Source organism: Xylocopa sonorina, chromosome 15 (genome assembly GCF_050948175.1).
Source record: "Xylocopa sonorina isolate GNS202 chromosome 15, iyXylSono1_principal, whole genome shotgun sequence".
Taxonomy (NCBI): domain Eukaryota; kingdom Metazoa; phylum Arthropoda; class Insecta; order Hymenoptera; family Apidae; genus Xylocopa; species Xylocopa sonorina.
Genome location: NC_135207.1, coordinates 2,156,417 through 2,168,964, shown reverse-complemented (window position 1 = coordinate 2,168,964; position 12,548 = coordinate 2,156,417). Strand labels below are relative to the sequence as shown.

The 12,548-nt window shown below is 29.7% G+C and overlaps 2 protein-coding genes and 1 long non-coding RNA gene across 7 annotated transcripts in view; all 3 read left to right on the top strand.

Moving 5' to 3' along the window:
- Nucleotides 1-4,547, top strand: part of LOC143430885 (uncharacterized) — a 122,977-nt gene extending 118,430 nt beyond the window's left edge. The window contains exon 3 of the long non-coding RNA XR_013102659.1: nt 4,423-4,547. This is a non-coding gene — a long non-coding RNA (uncharacterized LOC143430885). The remainder of the gene's footprint in view (nt 1-4,422) is intronic.
- La (La autoantigen-like) overlaps nt 1-12,548 on the top strand; it is a 164,930-nt gene that overhangs the window by 111,296 nt on the left and 41,086 nt on the right. For 2 of the 3 annotated variants that reach the window (XM_076907358.1, XM_076907360.1), the window contains exon 1: nt 6,557-6,570. The exons of the other annotated variant lie outside the window; for it this stretch is intronic. The gene's annotated coding sequence lies outside the window, so the exon portion shown is untranslated. Of the gene's footprint in view, nt 1-6,556; nt 6,571-12,548 lie in introns of those variants that run through there. 3 annotated transcript variants of the gene reach the window in all.
- The window catches only part of Usp (retinoid X receptor ultraspiracle), a 92,049-nt gene that overhangs the window by 58,939 nt on the left and 20,562 nt on the right, over nt 1-12,548 (top strand). For 2 of the 3 annotated variants that reach the window (XM_076907356.1, XM_076907354.1), the window contains exons 2-3: nt 4,408-4,552; nt 5,892-6,053. In XM_076907356.1, coding sequence (XP_076763471.1) covers nt 4,408-4,552; nt 5,892-6,053 — 307 coding nt within the window. The remainder of the gene's footprint in view (nt 1-4,407; nt 4,553-5,891; nt 6,054-12,548) is intronic. The other variant, XM_076907355.1, reaches the window with a different exon arrangement.

The window sequence follows — 12,548 nt, the reverse complement described above, 5'->3', positions numbered from 1 at the left end:
TCTCACAGAGATTTGCGAGGAATTTTGTTTAAATTTCGATTTGTTTGTGGTTATTACAGTTTCAGATAATATTCTGCATCGTATTACATCATTATATCACATGCTAATGATTAGAACAAATTTTTAAAGATTAGGATCAAGTTCATATTGCACTTTTTCTATTCCTTTCAATACAAAGCGAAAGTGATCACATATTTCACAATTTTTATTCACATAGCAGAACCGTGTACTAATTTTATATATAATTCTAATTCTATAATTTATATTCTATAGCACATGGAAAATTAAACTAGAAATTAAATTAGAAATTCTATAATTTATATACTATAAAGAAGAGTGTATAGCACATGGAAAATTAAAATAGAAATTAAATTAGAAATTCTATAATTTATATACTATATAGAAGGGTGTATAGGACATGCAAAATTAAAACAGGAATTAAAATAGATATTTTATAATTTATATATTATATAGAAGAGTATATAACACGTGGAAAATTAAACTAAAAATTAAAATAGAAATTAAAAGAAAAATTCTATAATTTATATACTATATAGAAGAGTGTTATAGCACGTGGAAAATTAAGCTAGAAATTAAAATAGAAGTTCTATAATTTATCTACTTTATAGAAGAGTGTATAGCACGTGGAGAATTAAACTAAAAATTAAACTAAAAATTAAAATAGAAATTAAAAGAAAAATTCTATAATTTATATAATATATAGAAGAGTGTTATAACACGTGGAAAATTAAACTAAAAATTAAAGTAAAAACTAAAATAGAAATTAAAATAGTAATTTTATAATTTACATACTATATAGAAGAGTGTGTAGCAAGTGGAAAAGTAAAACAGAAATTAAAATAAAAATTCTATGATTTATATACTATATAGAAGAGTGTATAGGACATCTAAAATTAAGCTAAAAATTAAAATGGAAATTCTATAATTTATCTACTATATAAAATTGTGTATAGCACATGGAAAATTAAAATAGAAATTACTCTGCGTAACGCAGGACGCTCGCAAACACTTGCTTCAAGTGTAACTTGAGAAGAGTTAGATTAGGTTGAAGTGATTCTCTCTTAAAAACGAGTAAAACAAAAAAACGATTGTCGATGATTAAGGGTCGAAAGCAGGCGCATTTATCACGGCGAAAGTTGCTGCACGGCGACGACTGATATTGGTCGCTCATTAGACGCGCGTTTCCGCGGAAAATATAATTGCGTCGAGGACGTAACTCCTGCCCCGCGGCTTCTATTTCGAGTGTTAGGTCGCCGATTGCGCGGCCGCTCATCGCCCTCGTTTATTAAGCGTCGTTTCGCCGCTTTAATTGCGCAATTGGCGAGCACGCGAGCCGCACAGAACGCTGTCGACGAACGACGACACGAAACGAGAGCTACTTTTCGAGTTCTGCTTCTGTTCCGTCCTCGAAACATGTATTCGAACCAAGTTTATGCTACGATCGCTTATAATTATTGTAGTTATTTTTGAAGAGTCCCAATTTCTGTTTATTACTGTTTCTGATTAACTTCTTAACCAGAAGGCATTAAGGCACTAAAAGGTTGCTAGAAAAATTAGTCTACCTCTTAATATTTTACTTCAATAGCTATTGACGTATCATAAACTTAAAAAATACCCAATCAATGGTCCTGTATCTTTTATCCGTTTATTATGTAGTTCAGAAACGCGTCAAAGAGGGCCACGCGTCATTTTCAAGTTATCTTCATATAATGTCTTTACATTTTTGACTTAGACCACTTTCATAATTAACACTAAATGAATTCTATATAATGTTGAAATTACAACAAGCATCTAATTGTTCATTTTTGACGATATTGTAAAAATTTCATTGAATAAGATTTAGAGAAATTATTATTAAAAGGTTGCTAGGAAACTTAGTCCACCTCTTAATATTTTACTTCAATAGCTATTGATGTATCATAAACCCAAAAAATACCCAATCAAGGGTATTATATATCATATTAGGGTATACATATCATATTATATCATATTTGGACCGTCTATTTTGAAAGTGGTGCAAGTCCATTTTCTTTTGTTTCGAGGAAATTGAATGTTAGTAGATCTGACAATTAAAAAGTATAGGTTAATTATGCGAAGTCTGGAAATGTTTGTACTGATTTATCAATATGTAATTTGATCATGTAAATTTCTTTTAAGCGAATTTAACTAAAATAATTGACAATTTCCAGGCTCCAAATAGACTTACAACCACTTTCATAATTAGGCAATTGTAAATATCATTTAATTGCAATTTTGAAATAACAAATATCACTTAAAATATATTTATAAATAACAAGAAATAAAATAGGATTAGCATTTTTTATTACGAACGTTAATTATATTTATATATTGTTAACCTTAACACAAGATATTGGTATTATTAATTATTTATGCTCTTCGTATGGCAGTGTTTTGAAATATTCATGATGCACAGGAAGTATAAAAGTTAATAGCTGCTGCATATCCTTATTTTTCGAATACAATAGGCTTGACATTGTGATGAAACATTTAAATTGACCAAAGCATTGTCATTTTTTCAGATATTAAATACTAACTAGTTACAAACAAAAAGTTTGCACTAAATTAAGCATGAATTACGTCATATCTGATTTTTTTCAAAAAGGACTTACACCACTTTCAAAATAAGCGGTCCAATTATTTGCATCGTCCTCGTCGAGGAGCCTTGAGTACAAGGAATTGAAAAATGGTACCTTATTTTGAACTGCGTCGAAATGAACAAGCAGATGTCCATGCTTGCACTTTCCTGTAATTTAAATGACGATAATGAGACGTTGGATTTGGAAAAAAATTCGGATTCTGCCATTGGGCCAGCGTGTCAAGGTCGACGTGTGCTCGTAATCGTGACGCGAGAAATCTCGTGGAAATTACCTGTTGCGAGGTTTAGCAAAAACTGAAGTCTCGAGGGAAAGATCGAGCTCTGGGGAATTCAGGGACTCGCAGCTTTTATGCAATCCGTTTTCTGCTCTCACAGTCTGCGACATGACAATAGCAGGAAATTATGCGGTGACATTAGTAAACAAAATAGTCTAATGATAGTATTATTATCGAGCGTTGTTAGAAATGCTGTGATTTAAACAGAGTCATATTTTTTAATACATTAACGATGCAAAAAGATATCAAGATATTTAAAGCCATAAAACCATTGGTTTTAGAGATATTTCAATTTCAATATTTGTACACTTTTCAATGACACGTTATATTTTTTCACACGTGACTCACTACTGCAGTTAATGTTGATATTAATTAACATTAATAATACATTATTTTTTAAAATTATATATTATATATATTATACATTATTTGTATAAACTTACGCACACACATTTGCGGTTGACAAAAACGAATATTTATCAAAATAATTATATAATAAAATGAAACACGCAAGCAATATTAAAAACGCGAAACGATTTGTTAATTCGTGCGTTAAAAGTATTTAAAATCATCGTGAAAATCAAGCTGTGATTTAAACAGAGTTATATTTTTTAATACATTAATGAAACAAAAAGATATTTAAAGCCACAAAACCATTGGTCTTATAGATATTTCTATTTAAATATTTGTACACTTTTCAATGACACGTTATATTTTTTCATAAGTGACTCACTACTGCAGTTAATGTTGATATTAATTAACATTAATACTACATTATTTTTAAAAATTGTAAAAACTTATGTACATACATTTGCGGTTGACAAAAACGAATATTTATCAAAATAATTATATAATAAAATGAAACAGGCCTGCAATATTAAAAGCGTGAAACGATTTGTTAATTGGTGCGTTAAAAATATTTAAAAATATCGTGAATATCAAGCTTTGTTAGAAATGCTATGATTTAAACAAAGTTATATTTTTTAGTACATTAACGATGCAAAAAGATATCAAGGTATTTAAAGCTATAAAACCATTGGTTTTAGAGATATTTCTATTTCAATATTTGTACACTTTTCAATGACACGTTATATTTTTTCACACGTGACTCACTACTGCAGTTAATGTTGATATTAATTAACATTAATAATACATTATTTTTTAAAATTATATATTATATATATTATACATTATTTGTATAAACTTACGCACACATATTTGCGGTTGACAAAAACGAATATTTATCAAAATAATTCTATAATAAAATGAAACATGCCTGCAATATTAAAAGCGTGAAACGATTTGTTAATTGGTGCGTTAAAAATATTTAAAAATATCGTGAAAATCAAAGTATTGAGTAGTAAATTAAGTAAAGAGAAATGTTCGTCGCTTTGAAAAAATATAATAGCTTTACAATTAGTCTAATGTAAGATAGTTTTAAGACACGAAGTTCGTGACAGATAAGAAAGTAAAACGTTGTTTTTTTTTAATAAGATGAAGTTGTTCCAGGGCTGAGTCTGGACAACAGCAACATGTCCATGTCCTCCGTCGGCCCGCAAAGTCCGCTAGATATGAAACCCGACACGGCAAGTCTGATCAATCCAGGGAACTTCAGCCCTTCCGGTCCCAACAGTCCTGGGTAAGTAACACCATCGCGTGATCGAACGACTATCGAGACTTAACGATTGCAAATGCACCAACGAAACAGAGATTGTGCGACACTGTTATGCGACTGAATCTCAGTTCGACAGCTACCAAGAAAGGCGTAAAATCGAGGGTATACCATCAGCGTTGTCGCGCCCTCGATGGAATCGAGCAAAATGCTTAAATACTTTTTTTTTCTCATCTAAAGATCCTTTAATATACTTCGACTTCAATGTTTCTATTGTTGCAATTAAGCTGATAATTTTACTTTATTTATTAATGTAAATAAAGTAAGAGATTTTGTAAAATAAGATTCATAAGATTGATAACAAAGTTATTGAAGTTATTTTTCTTAAAGTATACGATTTTAGAAATATATTAACCTCTAATTTTTTAGACAATTATTGTGGACATACAGAGCGGATCAATATCTTACTTCATTTATTAATGTAAATAAAGTAAGAGATTTTGTAAAATAAGATTTATAAGATTGATAACAAAATCATTGAAGTTATTTTTCTTAAAGTACATAATTTTAGAAATTTATTAACCTCTAATTTTTTAGAAAATTATTGTGTACATACAGAGTGGATCATTACTTATTTACTTACAATTACTTCATTTATTAATGTAAATAAAGTAAGAGATTTCGCAAAGTATATTTCATAAGATTGATAACAAAATCATTGAAGTTATTTTTCTTAAAGTATACAATTTTAGAAATTTATTAACTTCTAATTTTTTAGAAAATTATTGTGTACATACAGAGTGGATCAATAAGTATGTAGTGCATAAAGTAATGTTTCTAGAATCGTAAGATTGAATATATAGTTTAAATGTTAAAATTTATTGGTCCTGTCTGCTGCAAAAAGTGCGTTTGGAATAATTTTCACGAATTGGAACGTCTTTACAATCGTAAAATTGGATATATAATTTAAACGTTAAGTCTTATTGATCCTGTGCGGTGCAAAAAGTGCGTTTGAAATAATTTTCGCGAATTGGAACGTCTTTACAATCGTAAAATTGAATATATAATTTAAACGTTAAGTCTTATTGATCCTGTGCGGTGCAAAAAGTGCGTTTGAAATAATTTTCGCGAGTTGGAATCAAGTGAATCAGTGAAAGGGAGACAGTGTTTTGCTCAGAATCGTAAAATTGAATATATAATTTAAACGTTAACTCTTATTGGTCCTGTCTGATGCAAAAAGTGTGTTTGGAATAATTTTCACGAATTGGAATCCAGTGAATCAGTGAAAAGCAGACAGCATTTTGCTCGATCCGGGGCAGTAGTTAACGTAGGCCGGGTTTTTGTTATTCTCTTCTTTGCATGTAAGATCCTTCACCGCTGGTTGTCACAGCAACCTTCTGAGCACGTCGCCGAGTGGCCAGAACAAAGCAGTCGCCCCGTATCCGCCGAACCACCCTCTCTCCGGAAGCAAACACCTCTGCTCGATCTGCGGTGACCGTGCCAGTGGCAAACACTATGGCGTCTATAGGTAAGTCGAGCATTATTTTTCTATGTACCTACCAATTCAACTGCGACGCGTTCACGAAATTGTGAAAGTGTTTTCTGTTTCTGTTTCTGTTTCTGTTTCTACTTTTGCGTTATTTTTCATTCAGGATTGTTCTAAATTTGTTTAATTTGATATTTTGAAATGTTCGCTATATTCGTTTATTTAATGAAATAAGAAGTAGAATTCGTAACAAGTAATTTCTCCTCCTCGTATCGATTAATTGGTCGTTCTAAATTTGTTTAATTTAATATCTAGAAATATTCGTTTATTTGACGAAATAAGAAGAGAATCAGGGTGATTTAAATTCCGTTTTAAATCGTAGAATTCGTAACAAGTAATTTATATATATTATGAAAGTGTTTTTGCACTTTTGCGTTATTTTTCATTCTCGTATCGATTAATTGGTCGTTCTAAATTTTTTTAATTTGATATCTGGAAATATTCGTTTATTTGATGAAATAAGAAGGGAATGAGGGTGATTTAAATTCCGTTTTAGATCGTAGAATTCGTAACATAAAAAGTAATTTATGTCACTCTGAAAAACATAGAATGACAGAAAATTGCAGAATTTGACCGCATAGTAATTAATATGCACAAAAAATGGGTTCTCGGTATTTTATCGAAAATTTTCTGTAAAATAATAGAACTCGAGAATAATACGATACAAAATTAAAAAAGATAAAATTGACCTCATTATATTTATAGAAAATAAGTAAAAAATTATTTTATTCATTTACTCTAAAGAATCTTTCCTTTAGAATAAATATTAAATCTTTAATATACCATTTTTTGTGTCCATTAATTACTACGCGATCGAATTTTGTAATTTTCTGCAATTTTATGTTTCTCCAGGTGGCATAAATTATTTTTTATGTTATGAATTCTATAATTTTAAACAGAATTTGTTATGTTCATCATTTTTTCCGAATTGATTTCATTAAAATACAGTTAAACAGTGATTCTTTATATTCCACTATAATTCACTATAATTCACTATAATTCGTTATAATTCCTTATAATTCCGATTTATAATTCCTTATAATTCGTTACAATTCACTATAATTAATTATAATTCACTATAATTCACTATAGTTCACCATAACTCTAGTTCTCTTGCACTCTCTTTTCAAAGTTTCAGAGACTTACAAATTAAAAACTACAAATTAATCGACTCCTCTCTCGCGTAATTCCCAAAGCGGAAGTAATGAGATATCAATCGAGAGTCGTGTTCAAATTGAATCATGGAATCGAAACCTCTTCAGGATATTTCCCTCTGCACTGAATGCAAATCGATTTCATTTCGCAACGAGGCGAACGGTTCTTTCTTTCTCTTTTTTCGTTGTTCAATCGAACAGTTCAAGGTCGTCGGTTTAACGTGATAATCCCGACCTCTCGACAGCCGTTTCCACGACTGTGTAACGTAATAATAAACGTGGTAGGTTCACCTATAACTATAGTCGTCGCGATAACGTTGTCTTAGGCGCAGAGATAAACGTTTGCTTTTTCACTTATCGTCACCTTCGACCGTTTCATATTTCTAACTGAGAAATTAGGGGAGAGAGGGACACGGGGATGTTAGAATAATATTAAACCAGATAAAACGAAATTTCTTGTTGAACTGCATTAGAATTTGTTTTAATGAAAAAGACTACTTCTACAGTATTAATTACTAATACTTAATTTAATACTTTTCTCCAGTATTAATTACTAATACTTAATTTAATACTTCTCTCCAGTATTAATTACTAATACTTAATTTAATACTTTTCTCCAGTATTAATTTCTGTCTAACGATGGACTCTTCTAAAATTGAATTTCTTCTACATAATATGCTTTTAGATCAGGACAAATGTTTATTTCCTTCTTTGGTAAATATTCTATGTAACTAATAATTCTAATTTTATTCCTTTTATATAACATTTTTCTAGTATTTCATTTAGGGTGTATTTGTTAATCTTTGAATCTAACCAATATAATAAATTTAGTTATAATAATTAAGTAGCACAGTAATGTAAGAAGTTGAGGAAAATGAAGTAATAACTCGATGGCTTAACGAAATATCTCGTTGAATCGCATTAGAATCTGTTTTAATGAAACAGACTATTTCTCCAGTATTAATTTCTGTCTAGCGATAGATACTTCTAAAATTGAATCTCTTCTACTTAATGCGAATTTAGATCAGGACAAATGTTAATTTCCTTCTTTGGTAAATATTCTATGTAACTAATAATTCTCATTTCGTTTCTTTTATATAACATTTTTCTAATATTTCATTTAGGGGACATTTATCAATATTTCTGTTCCATAAATCAATATTTCTGTCTTCTAATCAAATCTCTGAATCTAAGCAATATAATAAATTTAGTTATAATTGTTTAGTAGCATAGTAATATATAGTAATTTTTATTTAAACTATAAATAATGTGTAGTGCTATACGTACATTTCAAATGTCATTGGTGCCTGCGTAATCTTTTATCTATTATAGTTTCTACCTTCGAAAAATGCTTAAAAATATTTATTTTAACTATCTAACACAAGTAATAGTTATATTAACTATATTATAGTTATTATGTATATTAACTATCTGACTCTAGGTAATAGTAGTTATAGTTGAACAATGTGTAGTCATATTAGTGTATATAGACTTTGCTATATCTGTATTTCAATTTTTCAATTTTCAAATTAATTATCATACTAACATCTTCATCGATCGATATCCTAACATTTTACATAAATATCTCAGATCAAGGTATCCAAATTTAGCCTAAACTACTATAAAGCGATACTCAAGTGCATCTTTGTTTAAAAGGGTAAATAATAAACCAGACGACTCAGCATACAGTTATTCTTTAAAATGATGTTGAACTTTGTCTTACTTCCAACGCCAAATTAATCACGTATGAGTATGAATAGCGAAGAACGTGTTCACAAATGTGAAAAAAACATTGATTCTGTTGACTTAAGTCGTTGGAGTAAATTAAATAGTTGTAATAATTGTGAAGTAATTTTTAAACGAATCAATACTCCAATATTTATAGATTTGCAGTATTCACATCTCCAATATTCATAGATTTGGGGATATGAATCTATATTACACATTAATGGGACACAGTTTGCTAATTAGATTTTTGCTTAAATTATAATTAATCGTGCAGCTGAAAATTGAAATGGGGACAGAGATAGTTTATAAAATGCTACCAATTTCATAACCTGCAGCCTCGAAGCAATTTTTAAGATTTGGTCAGTAAGCAGAAGTAAATACTATCAATATCTTGTAATTTTAACAATGTAATTAGTGTCTAAATTTTAAGTTACTACTTCTATTTTATATCGTGTCATTATTTGTAAAGAAATTTGGATTAGCATGAAGCATATTTTAGCGATATTTGATTTGTCAAAATTGAAATTAAATGATTTTTACAATTGTCTAACTTCGAAAGTGGCGTTGAAAGGCCATTTGCAGCCTAAAACAAATTTATATAACCAAATTACATATTGATAAAACAGTAGAAACATTGCCAGACTTCATATAATTTGCCTAAATTTTTTAATCAACAAATATATTAACCTTTAATTTTCTCAAAACAGGAGTATATGGACTTACACCACTTTCAAAATAAACAGTCCAAATATATTAATGCATACAATGCAAATCAAATTTCCTTAGTAAAAAAAAGCAAATACCTATTTAAATATTTCGCGTTCTGATGCAAGGTTTCAACGTCAATACTTAATGGTTCTATTTTTAGTATCTGCATATCTGCATATCTATTTATAGCCAACGTTATAATAATCTATCGCTGGCACTTTTAGTGCTGCTTGTAGCTTAGACACAACAAATATGCCTTTTTATCATTCTGAAGTTGTCGAAACAGTAAAGTATATCTACTTTCACTTAATTATATCACGAAATTTACGAATTATTATCGAATTATATATTATATATTATATATATAATTACGAATTATTAACGAAATAACATGTCGAAATTACAATTACAGTTTTTATTAAATTGCATTGGATCCTTATTGCTGTGTCTTTTAAATAAATCAATATAAATGGATAAATACATTGATTCGTGAGATAAAGATAAAGATTACTCGTGAAACCCACTCTCGAGAAGCTTTTGGGGGATGTCGCCACTTGTCATCGTCGTCCCCCGCCATTTAATGTGCGCAGAAATCTTACAAAATTAGAATGTCGATGAAAAAGTTGAATTGGTTCAGTGAATGGTTACGAAAACACGATTGAACTTTCATTTCGAGATGAGCGAGATAGGGATGACATAACAAGAGAAATACGAGGGATGAGAGCATCGTCGAATCCTGTAATAACATTTTTATATTATTGGACACTTGTTGCGTGAGTTTATACTCGATTACACGTATTTCGATTACAAGTTCCTAGATTTTAACGATGGATTGTAATTGTTTTTCTTTTAGATGATACTAGAGATATTTTTATGGAAATTAGTATGAAATTTGACAACACAAAGTGTCTATCTATTAATACGAACAGGCTTGACACTTTTTTTTAGTACAAAGTTTCATTTAAAAGTAAAAATAAAATTTCTTAAAAAAAAAAGAGATTAAATAGCAATTCTTACAAATTGTCTGATAGAAAATAGAAACTAGGAGTTTTCTTTCTTACAATATTGTTTGTTAATAAAAGAAATAATGAATTAAAATTAGTTACAAAAATAAAAATATAATAATACTAACTAATATAGTATAATAACGTAATAATTCCTACTTATTAATAACTAATGCCTCTGAGACATAAATAGAGATTAAATAAAAATTATCACAAATTATTTGATAGAAAATAGAAACTAGGAGCTTCTTTTCTTACAATATTGCTTGTTAATAAAAGGAATAATGAATTAAAATTACTTACAAAAATGAAAATATAATAATAGTCAATAACATAGTATAATAACGTAATAATTCCTACTTATTAATAAGTAATGTCTCTGAGACATAAATAGAGATTAAATAATAATTGTCACAAATTATCTGGTGGAAAATAGAAACTATGAGCATTCTTTCTTATAATATTGTGTGTTAATAAAATAAATAATGCATTAAAATTACTTACAAAAATGAAAATATAATAATAGTCAGTAATATAGTATAATAACGTAATAATTTCAACTTATTAATAATTAATGTCTCTGAGACATAAATAGAGATTAAATAAAAATTGTCCCAAATTATTTGATAAAAAATAGAAACTAGGAGCTCCCTTTCTTATAATATTGTGTGTTAATAAATGAAATAATGAATTAAAATTACTTACAAAAATGAAAATATAATAGTCAGTAATACTATATTTAGTATAATAACGTAATAATTCCTACTTATTAATAACTAATGTCTCAGAATAAATGTATGTACGTAGACTACACACATACACGTGTCTCTCAGACGAAGAAGATAATGACCATGCTTCGTAGCGTCGCGAAAAATGAAACGTCAACGCTGAAGACTCCTCGACAACGTATCATTTGCTGTCTCTGCGTTGTTTCATTAAAAACGAAATTAAAAAGAAAAAAAAAGAAACATAAAGGAATACAAGCACGAAGAACGTCCCTGAATTCGCACGCGATAGACAATTTCTTGGTACTCGAGAGACTTCGATTGATGGACTTGTTTCGTTTATTTTACTGTTTCCCTTCTCTTTCGGTTTAATTGGACGCAAAGGCGTCGTTTCATAGATAAAGAACGGCAGAATAACCGCTGTCGAGCGCATCAATCACTGCCGCGAAACTTTGCCCGCTTACTGCTCGCTATCTCAGCCTTAATCGATTAAGAACCCACCCATGTTTCCACGTAATGGACGTCATCGACCGATTAAGTGTCGCTGTTGCACGTGAGCCGCTCGAAAAACTCGAGATCATCGCTTACTGTGCCCGTGGACGGACGATAAAACGATCTTCGAAAGTTGATCGTTTCGCCGCCATTACTTTTGCCCGTTACCTCCTGGGATCCTCCATTACCTCCATTTTGTGAACATTAATTGCAGAAAACTCTGCGTCGCATTATTTATGGTACAGTTCGTTGCAACCTTTCTCGAATTACGCATCGAAATTCTAATTATTAAATGTGGTCTTGCCTCGATTCTTTTCGTGAAGAGTGTTCGTGGTATCACATTACATTCTCAGTAGATTAAATGGAGTGATTCGTGTTTAAGTACAGAATATTTGATTTGCAATGGTTCGTGGTTTCATTTTGGTCCTTTAGAAACGCAGAGTTTCTACTTTGTGTATTTTGCTCATAGCGTAGAAGAGTATTGGAAATCTAGAAAAAGTTGTAGAGATTTGCAGTTGAAATGAGAAAATTGAAGAAATTAGAAGTTTGTGGTTTCATTGTAAAGGGAAAATTTGCTCTGCGCGCATTGAAAATAGAATAATATTGTTGGATATTTTTAAGATTATTTTATGGTATGCTTACTTAATCTAGAGTAGGACAACGTAA